The sequence below is a fragment of the Periophthalmus magnuspinnatus genome, chromosome 15 (assembly GCF_009829125.3).
Source record: "Periophthalmus magnuspinnatus isolate fPerMag1 chromosome 15, fPerMag1.2.pri, whole genome shotgun sequence".
In the NCBI taxonomy this organism is placed as follows: domain Eukaryota; kingdom Metazoa; phylum Chordata; class Actinopteri; order Gobiiformes; family Gobiidae; genus Periophthalmus; species Periophthalmus magnuspinnatus.
The window spans coordinates 17343441-17356790 of NC_047140.1; the positions used below are offsets into that span (position 1 = coordinate 17343441).

Sequence of the window (13350 nt, forward strand, 5' to 3'; positions counted from 1 at the left end):
CTGGTGACTTCAAATGCTTGTTTCCATGGAGATAGAGAAGTTTATTGCCATACTTTGATAAAATCCAGAAAACTTACATAGTAACTAAAGTGAGTTGGTAATGTTGATGTGTTAGCAGAGACTACATAAGTTTGGTAATGAAAGACTTGCATTGTGAGTTCAAAACTAATAGACTAATACATAGTCTAATTCTGTTTCTTTTTGTTTAGTTAAGGATACTTTTGACAACACTTATTTTGGCCCCAACTTTAAATGTGAACACAAGTTTAAAAGTATCCCCCACTGTGCAGCTATGTTTGAAAAATGACCCCAGCTCAGTACATTGTGATAGTGGAGCTGTGCTGTTCCTGAAATAGTCTAATGAAGCAGGGCGGGCACATTAGGCCACCTCCTGAGGTCCAGAAATATTAATTATGGCGATAAGTCATTTTCCCAGAGTGCCTAATTACCACCCTCCATATTACTACAGATACAGGTAATGTCTCTCCTCTCACCAGGTAGTTACAGGACTAAACAAGATTTGGGATTAGTTTAAAACAACATAAGAAGAAAATAAGTAACTTTACATTGCACTGCTGAGTTTCAGATGGCATCACAAATTTCTATAAGCCAATATTATTTAATACATATGGGGGGTAGCTAAAATGATTATTGTTAAATGCATATTTTTGTTGCAAATGATCAGATTCAACATTTGGGAATTCACCTTTCGGATATTTCATTGTTATAATTAGAAAAAATTGTCTCTTGCGCCCATCTGGGACATCATCACCGTCTAGAATCTGTAAAGTATCAATAAACTAAAGATAATTATGGGAGAGATGGGGCATGGTGTACTACATGGTGTAATTTTCAAGTAAGGTTAAAGCCCCACCATGTACCTTTGTAACCAAAAAAAAGGCATGTTTTGCATGTTTTTATTGCACTGAAATAGCATCCCCCTGCTACTCGTTTATATCTATGAAGAGTTTTCAAATGTTGGTTTTAATTCTCTATTTCAGTGGAATCATGCAGGTGATGTGCCACCTCTAGAAAGTTACAAGGTGTTGCTTTAAGACAGATAAAATAGCTTAAAATATCTTGATTAATGAATAGATGTAAAAATGAGATACATTTTGTCATATCGCCCAGTTTTAATTAAATAACAGTATTAAACGTCGGCCACATTTGACTTAAGTATGAAGCTGGGCCACCAAATATTAAACCCTACATACAGTTTAGAGATATGAGCTTAAAGATGTGCTACTCCAATGATCAGACGTGCTCCTGTGAGTGTACAGAAAGGCCTTTGCCAGCCTAGAGGTCAGTCCCACGATCTAACTGTTCTGACCAACTGTGCATCTGGTCCCCATTTAGACACTGTGGATTTTGCTTTGGGGTTTTGTCAATGGAAACAACATCAGCAAATAAAAAAGAATGTTCAAGCTGAGAGCAAGTCCCTTTGGTAGGCATAAGGTTAATGCTAAGGGTCGGCGGCAAAAGGAACCCCTTAAATGCACTTTGATCTAGAGACATGATAAATGGCTTCAAGATTACAGTGAAATTAACACATATGTCAATAGCTAAACCAATTTGAGTTACAGTTAGGATTCATAGGCCAAACAAAGGCAACAAACAAAGGTTTAATAAAGTAGTGTGACACTGCAGGTAAAGAAGTTGATTGGCTTTGTTTAGTTTTTCCTCTTGATTTAGAATGCATCTCTATGGACAAACATGGCAGACTTTTATGAAAAACATTACACCGTATGTTAACAATTTAACCCAAACCGAAGTTTCTCAACCAAAAATTTAAAATCCAAGTGGGCAATATTTCCCCACGTCAACATAAATAGATATTCTACTTGCTGTTTTTAGCTTTGTCATGACAGCAAATCTCCGCTCTGGCCTCTGAAAGTTGTGAAAAGCACTTACATATACCATATACAATGTATCACTGTGTAGATAATTAGGATGCTGTCAAGATCCTTGTCTGTCCCTGTGTTTCTGCGCTCTCTTTCCCCGTCCCTTCTGTATCCTTGCCTGTAACTGGACAGAGACTCTGGCACTACCCACTACACACCTACAGCCCATGAGCAATTAAGCCTGCACCTAGCAGTGCAAAGAGACTGAGGATCCTACACACTCTGCCATGTTGTTCATGTATCCTCCATGGTACAGTTCCGCTTGGCTCAGTCTTGTTTTTGTGATTGTGGTCACAGTACTCTGCTGTTTTTTTCTCGTTTTTGACAGATTTTACCAGAACTACCCTGCACCTCCGCCTCCAACCCAGCTCTTCACAACCGGTACGAACACCTCCGCCTCTGACCTAGCTTCCTATGACTGGTTCAAGAAAGTCAGCCTACGACCCCACTCTCTTCTACCTGCTCCATCAATCAACATTCATATTTCCTTGTTTGTAGTAAACTGTCAAACTTTTACCCCGAGTCTGTATCTTCGATCCCCCTGACGTTACAACAGATGCTCAGAATGCATGAGGTAGGAGTGAGTGAGGAATAACTTTGGACCACTGCGAACTGTTTAAAATTAACTACTTCTGTTTTTTTAACGTTTGTAATACCATATACATCAGGTACAGCACCTTTTTTAAAGTCTATTGCATTGAGTTTGAGATTTTAATATTGTGACAACTCGGACTGTAGGCCTTTAGTCGATGAATTGGTTAATGGTGTCTTAGTCGACTAAATTATTTAAATGGTAAATAGTCACACTCTCCTTCACTTAGCCCCTGCTTAGAAGAACCAGGTGAAGCAGCTGTCATGGTATCCTCAATGATAAAGAATAGGCTCCTACTGGTTATTAATGCATCTGAAGTACTTGGATGTTTTAGGTGTTGCCAATGGAAATGCTTGCCCTTTAACCTCCTGAATGATTGTGCATTGATTGGTCTTAAATCAGTTAAAACACTACAGCAACTCTATTGGGTAATGTAGGAAAATTAATTGTTATTCTGAGTCACCACCTCCGAGTGTGACAGAGAAATGAATGAATATGGTTCATTATTGTATAGTGGCTCTAAAATAGGGCTGTTGTGATGTTGAATTCTAGTGTAAAGATTATTGTGAAAAGACACTACACAATCTTACATTTGAGGCTCACTTTTTTTGGACAGCATAGATAGAACTGAAATACTTATAATGGCTTTGCTGATGTTTTTTTTTTATGAAAAGAGAGAAGTGTGGCTTTGCTTGATGTTTGAAGAAGAGGTTTTTTTCGAAGGATAAATAACATATCTTACTGCTCAGCTTCTTGTATTGCAATCTGACAAAACAGACGATCTTTGCTGGTTTTAAAGGTCAACTAGTGGTATAACAAACCCTGGGATGTCTGCATGATATTGTAAATTCAACCAAATATGCTACTCTCAGAACATTATAAACTGTAAACTTATAAACTAAAGACATATTTCTTTTAGCCTGTTGTGGCGTAATACAGAAGAAATTGAGAAAACGGAGTACTTCTTTATAGTGTGTCTTGAATAAATATTGATACTGCCCCCCACAGATAAGGGATCATATTATTTTCTTCACTGAGTTCATTTAGTTTGACACAGCTCAGTGTGAAAGTGACCCAGTCTTAAGTTGGATAAACAAATATCTGGCAAAGCATCACAAAACCGCAACATCTGGGTGAAAAACGTGTACTTGAGCTGTACAAATTTTGCTTATTTCTCCAGTGTTTTTACTCATTTCAAACCAAATCCAGTTTGCAATTACAACTTAAAGGTGCTGTTTCTAAATTTTTATTATTTCATTGTCATTTATAACTGTATATATGAGTGCTTTTCAAAACTTTCAGAGGCCAGAGCGAACTTTTGTTACAGTGATGCTAATGACAACTAGAATGATATCAGTGGACTAGCTTTACTTCTTATTCACGGAGGATACAAACACTTTATAATTAGATACAGACAATACATAGAGGGAGGACTCATTTTGACCCAAAAGCTACTTCAGTCATACTGGTTTCCCCTGTAACTGCACAATATTTTTTATCTCATCAAACATTTTATTACAACCATGATATTGCTCCAGCTTGTTTATTATGACTCAAAGCTTGATACGATCATATTGTATTCGCTTAAATGGGCTAGACAGTGACTGGGGTTACATGCACACTCAAAACTGTGGAGTTATAAGCTACTAAAATAAGACACATAAACAACAAAATCATGATCACTCTCCGTCTGATTATTCACATTACAGTTTGCATGTCAATGAAATAACCTTAAAGGTCCAGAAATGAGAAAATAATCAGATTTGGGCATACATGTAAATATAGCCACTCATTTACAGCACAGGATTAATATTTTTCACATAGCAACAACCACTATTTGGAAACTAAAAGCTTCCCTCAGTGTAATCCAGGAGCTGTAATATTATAATTCACTTAAATCTCTGGCATCTCTCATGTTGCCCTAGATGTATTTTTACTGTGGGTAAAATCCGATAATCTGATCATGTGATTTTGTAAGAGCCGACCATATGAATTCCATCATATTTCCACTGTTCATTATTTCTGATTGAGCCTTTATCTGCGTCAGTAAATCTTCCCATCCTGTGACTCCTGTAAACTATCACGTGTAAGAAACGAGAAGGCCATTTAACAAATCCAATAAGACATCAAGGCTGAGTCAACTTTCTGACCTGGTTTCTCCATTTGGGATAGCCATATATCTTTGGGAGCTTGCTTTTTACAGTGATATTGCAGCTCGGTTATGGAAAAAATAATCACCTTAAAGAAATTCTGATTATTCACATAATTATTTGGATCAACGTGCTGCTCATAGGCAACACAACAGTTAGCTAAAAATCTACCTTTCAATCTACTCATACCCCAACTTTTCATTCAGAGAACCATTAAACTTTTCTATCTCCATGGAGAAACCACCAGTCCAAGTTACAGGTCAGTTCTGTGGAAAGGCGAGCCTGCGCAGAGTAAGATTACATGTAATTTTACACAATGTCAACACCTAATTGATGAAATGCAAAGTAGATATGTTTAATAGACCTCTCACAGTGGAAGATTCCTGGCAAAGAAGAACATCTCCATAGAGAGTAGACAAGCAAATGGCATACCCCTCGCAAGAAAAGTTACATAGTGTGCTTTTAATCATTGCTATACAACACAAATAACTGAATGAATCAAAACTGTATTAATTCCACAGCCTTACACATGACTCTTTTGATACTATAACTTGATACTATAACTAACATTAATTAGCTCCCGTATGTCTTGCTGGGAAAACACTATTGGCACAGAGGACAAATCCTAAAGCTTAGTACTCCTGACCAAAAACTTTAACTACTTCTACCAGGTTGCCCCAGTGCCCAGTGCCATTGAAGCACAACAGGTCAAATGCAGAGGATAAACTTCTCTGCACAGACAACTAAATCCAAAACAATCCACAGTCAAACAGAGCTCCGAGAAAGTGCAAATTTGACAATTCTTGAACAAACTTGTCAAGTGCTCTGCTTTGCTTATTTTAATTACTAACACGTAACATATTTTAGCTCACTATGTTATTTTTTTATTGTTTTGAAAATGCTATATTTACTGAAAACAACGTATTACAATGTTTAATTTGTTTTACTAGGCTCTGAGTCCCCGCCCCCTTGGTCTCCGTGCTAAGACACTTCCCCTTCAGAGCGCAATCACATTATAGTCAATATACATTCAGCTAATGAAACTACTGCACATCACATCAGGTTTGTGAAGCTGTACTGCATTGCTTTGTATCATGCTTTTCTGTATATTTATGGAGAATTGTCACACAGAAGCACTGGTGACATAGGCTTGCGGGCTGAACATCGGACAGAATCGTGCTGCTAACCGTAAGGGCCCAGAGGAGATTCCTACATTACTCAAACATGCATGGGTAACATCGAAAACCTCTTCAGGCATGATTTTGATGAGGGAGCGTTATAACATGGTAGAAAACCCCCAAAAACATTACATCATTCTTGAGTTTCACACTGGCACAGATCTAATTGTGCACCTTTGGCTGTATTTAGTAACTTCTTGTCTGTTCATAGTGTTCTTTTTCTGCAGATGGGCCTTATGTGGTGACTTAGTTAAAGGATATTGGTGGTCACGGCGCGAGTGGGTTGTTTATGAAGCGTCATGCCTGGAGTGATGCTGGGAGCTCATGTCTGGAAGCAAAGAGGAGCACAGACTTGAATAGGGTTTACAGACTGCTGTTGCGCCATGCCTGATCTTAGACGGGCTTTGTAAAGAGGTCAGACTCACACAGCATTGATGTGAGGGTTAGAAACATTTTGATTCAGAAACATGGAGGGCTAGCAAAGCAATGGCAATTCATGTGATTAAGTGGGCTTTTGAAGTCTGGGGTGGGGGGGAACAACTTCTTGTAAAACTTTATAATAACTACATTTAATAAAGCATGAACAAACACCTTGTTCATGCTTTATTAAGGTATAGTTATTATAAAGTGGTACCTTTCTTTCATTTAAAAAATTGAAGAAAAATGGTTTTATAATCTACTGCTTGTCCTTAGTTTATAGGCAGTTGGTAGTACTCTAATCAATTGTCCTGCTTTTCTGCCTGTAATGGGTACTCAAAGCACTTCATGTCACGGAACCATTCATCTTTTCACTCAGATGTACTCAGTAGAGCCATAGAAGGTGTAGTATTGTCTTGCTCAAGGGCAAGCAGTGGTATTTATTGCCAGGAGCCAACAGCCAGGTTTGGTGCAGAACATCACAACATATGGAGAAACTGCAGCACTGCTTTCAGCGTGAGGAAGCTTTGGGCATAGAAAAGTAAGCTGCTAAGATATATTATTTTCCACCTAGGGAAATTTATTTTCTGAACTTGACCAATTTTTCAAGGCCACTGTCAGGAGCAGAGGGGGATCACTGTGCATCAGCCAGGCAGGGACTTATCTCCAGAGCTTAAGCTATCTTTGGTCAGGACTATCTTGTGTTTTAGGTTGATGGGGGAAACCGGATTACCAAGAAAAAGCCCACAGCGAAAACATGCAAACTTTACACAGAAAGCCCCCATCCGCCCGATCTGGTGGACTAGCACTGCGAAAATATAAATTAGAGTAGGCTGTTGCTCTTTGTACTGTGTCTTCTAAAGGCTTCTAGTGTTTTGTTGTTTTTTTTGTCTTGCATCAGATAGAAATGATTCTGACAAGAAAAATCTTCAGATGTAATTACAAACACAGCTTTAATATGTTGATGTTGTTGATAACTCCCGGCTTCTCCTGCTCATGTCTGACCAACCGCCAAGTATAAGTTCATCTTTTCACACAACAGTTGTAATTGAAAGAGACTAACTAATCATTTTAGCATTTACACAACCATCTGCAATTACCGGGCTGTGTATTTGTTAGAGCAAAAATGTGTTTTTAATTATGATGTTCCCTGGTATGCAACTTGAAATCACTATAATCTATTCAAGACAGAGTCACATTAGATGTTACATGGGGTTTACATATCTGTAAGACTAATTTACTAACTTGTATTATTGCAAGTCAGAATTATTTTTAAAACAATATCTAATGCAGATAGAGTACCACACTCTTTTGAAAGCAACATTAACTACCAGTAAACGAGCCAATTATGTACAGTATTAGTATATGTAGTACTGACACCCTGCCTCCCTTTGTCACTTAATTTTAAGTTTTCAACAGAATCATAAAATAATATTTGCAATAGGACTATGAGGTGTATTTCTGTGAATGCAATCATCGAAGTACAAATAATTACTATATGTATAATAAAACAGGTGCAAAGATGAATTCAGAGTTCAAAACCTAATCCACATTTTACCAAGTTTGCCAAATTTCATGAAGATACAAATATACAAGTCATAATCTTTTTTTTTTTTATTTGACTCAAATGGCAAGAATATATATTTTTTTCTATGGGATACCTTACTTTATGAACCATCAAATTACCAATTACAAATGCTACATACAGAACATTATGGGAACATGCGTTTTTCTCATTCTCAAGAGTGACTCCTGCAGCTCCAGTGAAAACCTGGTGGTGGGACACATTTCTAAACAAAGAATGCTGACAGCAGGAATCCAATACTGTGCTGGTCCTATCAGCAAAGGCATTATACAATGAATATCACTAATGGAGGTGACGTGGGCTACATTGTTTAAGAATCTAATATTGATCCCAATACAACTCGTTTATGTACAATTATGTATAGGCCTGATGCATGTTGTAACAATGCTTATTCAATAACGTGGATATTATTTGCTGCAGGTTGAGCTGCATAAGTGTAAATATAATAGATCTATCCTAAAGGGACCAAACAGAAGGCAAAGTGTATTGAAACATGTGCCACTATGTAAAGGCTTTATAAACTCACAGCAGCATGAGTCTGATGGAATGATCCTGTCCCGTAGTAAAACTGAGTCTTCTCATGCACCTGAGCTTCATTCATGTTTTTTATTCCTCCGGAGCAGAGAAAAGAGAAACCTGGACTGCACTGACACCTAGAGTCTCTGCTGTTACAGCCCCACTCTAAACTCCGAAAACAACTGGCACTCACCGAAGAAAGTGACGGCGAAGCCCTCGAGGACGCACGCCCAGTGCCCGAGGAAGAAGTAGCCGCGGGAGTTGGTGAGGAAGCTGATGAGACCCCCCGTGAGGGACACGAGGAAGTCCGCGATGGCCAGGTTCACGATGATGTAGTTGAGCGGCTGGCGCAGCTGTTTGAAGCGAAAAGTAACGAACATCACGAGGAAGTTCTCACTGAGGGACAGCGCCGTGACCACGAACATGAGCACCGCGAGGACCGTGAAGTTCCACGGCTCCACGTTCGGGATGGGCTTGTTGAACGGGTCCCATTTCTCCGTGTGCGGCGTGGGCTCCGCGTGGGACACCGCGTTCACCGAGAGGCTTAAAGTATCCATTGTCCATGCCTCCGCGCGCTTCACTCCGGCATGCCGTTCTCAGTTCACGCGCACTCGGACAGTGCAATAAGCGGCAGAACGCGCCTTTAATGAGTGCCCACATCGGCTCGAGCGCTTTTTATAGACCCGCGCGCCTCCACGTCACCGCTGCCCTACGACACGCTCAGAGAGATGCTCCACACTCATAGATACAGTCTATGTCCACACTGCGCGCGACAAGTGTCCAGTGCGCACCTCGCGCACACTCTGCCCTGAGCGCGGTCCGCTCAGTCTCCGTGAGGCGGGATCACGCTGGTCTCTCCCCTGCCTTCACCTCTGAGCACCTGCGTGTCCTTATGGACTTTAAATTCTGCTTTTATTCACTTTTCAAAGCTTGTACACTCCAAACAAACACAAGGGACTATTTCTAATGCATTATTAATTATGCAGCTTATGATATGATTAAAGAAAAACATGGACTAATGTGAAGCTAGAGATGGTTCACTAACCCAGTAGATATTAGTCCAGTGTATAAGTCCTCTGCCATTGGAGTAGGCAGAACACATGGGACAGCGCATGTAGGTGAAGTACTCCAGACTGAGCATATGCTTATCAACAAAGAAACAGAGGTGCAGTCGTTTAGATTAAGCCAAGCCCCCAAAGTATGTCCACAGCAATAATGCATGTACACTATACCACTCTCATAGTATTCAATAGTTCATTCAATAATTGGTATAATTCTGACTTATGAATTTAGTTTTTTACTTCAAATATATTTTTCTATGATTCTTCTTTGAAATGAGAAGATGAAGTTAATCTAATTAATATCCAACAAATAAATGTGTTGTGTTGTGTTGTGCAAAAGCTAAACTGACATTATAATATTTTAGGATAAACAGGTCTCTTGTTTAAAGATAATGACTAAACACTTGTCGCCATGACTTCTTTTAAATGACTCAGGTCTTATGTCTTTCACACATGACTGAAACGTTGGCTTTGGTGTTAAATCAAGCCTTCAATCCACTCCAACACGACTGCCCTCTTCGCACTGTGTGTTTTCATGAATCAAATAGTGGGTATTTCAAATGGTGAGCTTTCCTGCAGAGCACTAATTACAATCAATATCTCACACAGCTGTAGCTCAGTCAGATGAAACAGTCCTAAACACAGAATTATTACGGTGCTCAAGCATTTCAGTGAGAGTACAACAGGATGGGCCCTGGTCCTAAGGCACTATAGTGGATTTTTATTTTCTCAAAAAAAAATTAAATAAAAGTTTGCCGTGATCCAAAGTTATTCCTCACTTACCTTATGCATTCTGAGCATCCTAATTATTCACAGTTTATAAGCCTTTTTAACAACTCTCAGAGACCAGTGCAGAGTTTTTCCACAGAACTAAAGCTAACCTCAACTTGCTAATGAGCACATCCTGATTATTGGAGAATAAAATGCTTTGTAATTGGATGCAAACAGTACACAGTGGGCCTATTTGTACCTTAAGAGTTGCTTATACAATATATCTGTACAAATTTTGCTCAAATACATAGAAAAATCATCCCTTTAAAGCCAGGAATAAACCACATCTGCACTTGGCATTATTCATTCACTCCACACTCAGTAAGCTGCTCTGGGGTAGACTGAAGGAATAAAGGCTGACAATCTGCGCCATCGGTCCCTCTAACCACCAACACTTGCTACAAATGTACAGATTTGTATTACTATAAACAGAACTATAGCCATTATAGGCATAAACAATGAGAACCAGGTCTGAAGCCGATCAAAGCACTGGTAAATACAAACTCTCCACAAGTGCTGACCATGATGATCCTAGATCCACAATATCTGCTGGCTCTAGAACGGAATATATGTGGTTACTGGCTGAGTAAAAATAAGAAATAACAGGAATAAGGCATTGTACAAATCTGAAGATGATTTCTTCACCAGAGTAGTGTCAAAATGAAAGCTGGACTGTCATTTCAAACAATGACAAACAAATGAGTCATCCGTGAGATAAAAGTTTTGTTCAGAAAAATACCGCTGCTCTTTTGATTTATCTTTATTTTCATGACTAAGTGTACATAGCCACAATTTCCCAAGATTAGTCACCGGTGATGGAGAAGGCGACATTTCCAAAAGGTGAACTTTCCATTAAACTTTCCTGTTTTCCCCTACCCGTCATACTGCTAACATGAACTGTGGCTATCCAAAGGCAGGGTTGTCAGCGTGGTCCAGCAGTGCAGCACTTTGTTGTGATGACGTTTATGGTGACAATGGTGAATGGGTAAAATCTCCGCCATCCATTTTCTTCCGCTAATCTGAAACCGGGTCGAGGTGCAGCAGTCTAAGGGACACCCAGACGTCCCTCACCCCGGACACATCCTCCAACTCCTCCAGTGGGACTCCAAGGCGTTCCCAGGTCAGCCGAGAGACACAGTCTCTTCAGCATGTCCCGGGTCTTCCCAGTGGGACATGCGGACACCGGAAACTTTCCCCAAGGAGGCGTCCAGGGGGCATCTGGAACATATGCTCGGGCCACCTCAACTGGCTCCTCTCTATGTGTAGGAGCAACGGCTCTACTCTGAACCATGTGACCGAGCTCCTCACCCTATCTATAAAGACCCTGAGATATTTGAACTCAGACCTCAAATTTGGAGGAGCTGATTCTCACTCCAGCTGCTTCACCATCGGCTGCAAACCGCCCAAGTGCCTGCTGCATGAATAAATAATAAAATAATAATAATGATCCATGGTCTACACAAATAATGATCCATGTATGTCATAGATTATACTGGTAGATAAAAGCTAATACATTTTCTTTAAATGGTAAGTATATCTGTCTCTTATTTTTCAGAGCTCAAACTTTGGTTTAGTGCACCTGTCACTCACTCAAAGCATGACTGAGGCAGACCAATAGGAACAGTGGGTGGGGAAAAATGTAAGTGCTTGAACATAGAGCTGCATTAAACAGAAAAGCCCTGAATCACAATATGGCGATCTCACTTAAATAGCATATTGGGATCAGATCACAATTCAATTTTTATCACCATGTCACCCAGCCTTACAAAGCATATACATTAAAAGTTTGCACCAGTCAACTAAAAAAAAGCTCTCAGCGTGGCAAAAGCTCTCAAAATTATTACGTATCTCTGTGCATCTGACCCAAACTGCACTCACAAGACTACAGCTGCACGGGAGTTTATGCAAAAACAACCATTTATGCAGACAAAAGTAGTAGGAATCTAAATAATATAATCTAAATAAAATGATTCTAAGTTAAACGACTAAATGACTGAAGGACTGTAGCCCTACTAAAAGGAGAAAAGTTGTACCTTACTACTCCCGTACATTACTTTCTGGGTGAGTGGATTGTTAAAGTTTGTAGGAGACACTGACTCTCCCCTCTGTCTTTGATCTGGTGGACTTGGAGGAAGCAGCTTGTCACAGCCCAGTGCCCATCACCGAAATGAGGAAATATCACCGCCGCTCCCTGCTCTAGACCTGAGGAGCTCTGCTTTTGTTTGGCAGGTGCTCGCCGGTCTCTCTGCCAACTCCAACCTTGTGACGGGCTCGGGAACAGTCAAAGGGCCAAGTACAGTTAGTTAACACGCCGAACTGGATCAAATGATGTAAAGGATGTTAGAAGTCAAATGAGGTAGCAGGTTTAATGTAGTAAAGAGACCCTCCAAAAGAGTAATGTGCATTTATCACAGGGAGAAAATTCCACTAGGCTTGTACCCAGACTACAAAATGTCTCGCTACACTTGTGACGTAGTATATGCCTTTCACTGGTTGTTTTCAGATTGTAGAACGTGATAATGTCATGCTGCTAGATCGGGGTGTGAGACAGTTTTTCCTATTGATCACTTTGCCCTTTGGATTTCATATAAGGTAGGGTAAATTCACAAACAAACAAACTGATGATTTCTATTAATGACTAAAGCCAACTTTTTTCATTACAAAAAAAATGGCTTATAGAATGTCATGATGTTATCTGAAACACAGCAATTGGTAACAGGCTATTCAAGTGCCTAAATTAGCCAGTAGGACAGTCCCCTTTAATTAGAAAAACTGTAGAAATGCACTATGCTTTAATTTCCAATAATGAAATCCAGTACTATATAACCATAATTGTAGTAATGTTCAAAAATGATTTTAATAAAAAAGTATAAAATCTATTCACTGCTCATTTATACTTCAGTTAGATTAGCTATATGGCACTGTTTGCCCATTCCTAAAAGCTAAATGAGAGTAGATGGTAGGGCTGCAATTTTTTTTTTAAACAATGGTTGAACTTGGTGACTGGAGGATTCTAAATAAAGAATATTTACGAATAAAGTGTGTTGTTGATGAAAAACAGAAATAGTCTATTCTTTTTTGACATTTTGACTCAATAAAATCTTTTTGTATAAGTTTTAGAATGAGGGAAGGACTGGGGCGCTCTTTTTCATGGGTGCCCTGTTTAAAATACAATATAA

General features: G+C 39.4%; 1 protein-coding gene across 1 annotated transcript in view; it reads right to left on the reverse strand.

Annotated features, from left to right (window-relative positions):
- valopa (vertebrate ancient long opsin a) overlaps nt 1-8951 on the reverse strand; it is a 38272-nt gene extending 29321 nt beyond the window's left edge. Inside the window, exon 1 of the mRNA XM_033979584.2 lies at nt 8533-8951. Within this exon, the coding sequence (XP_033835475.1) occupies nt 8533-8896 (364 nt within the window). The 5' untranslated portion in view covers nt 8897-8951. The remainder of the gene's footprint in view (nt 1-8532) is intronic.
- Between the last annotated feature and the right edge of the window lie 4399 nt (nt 8952-13350).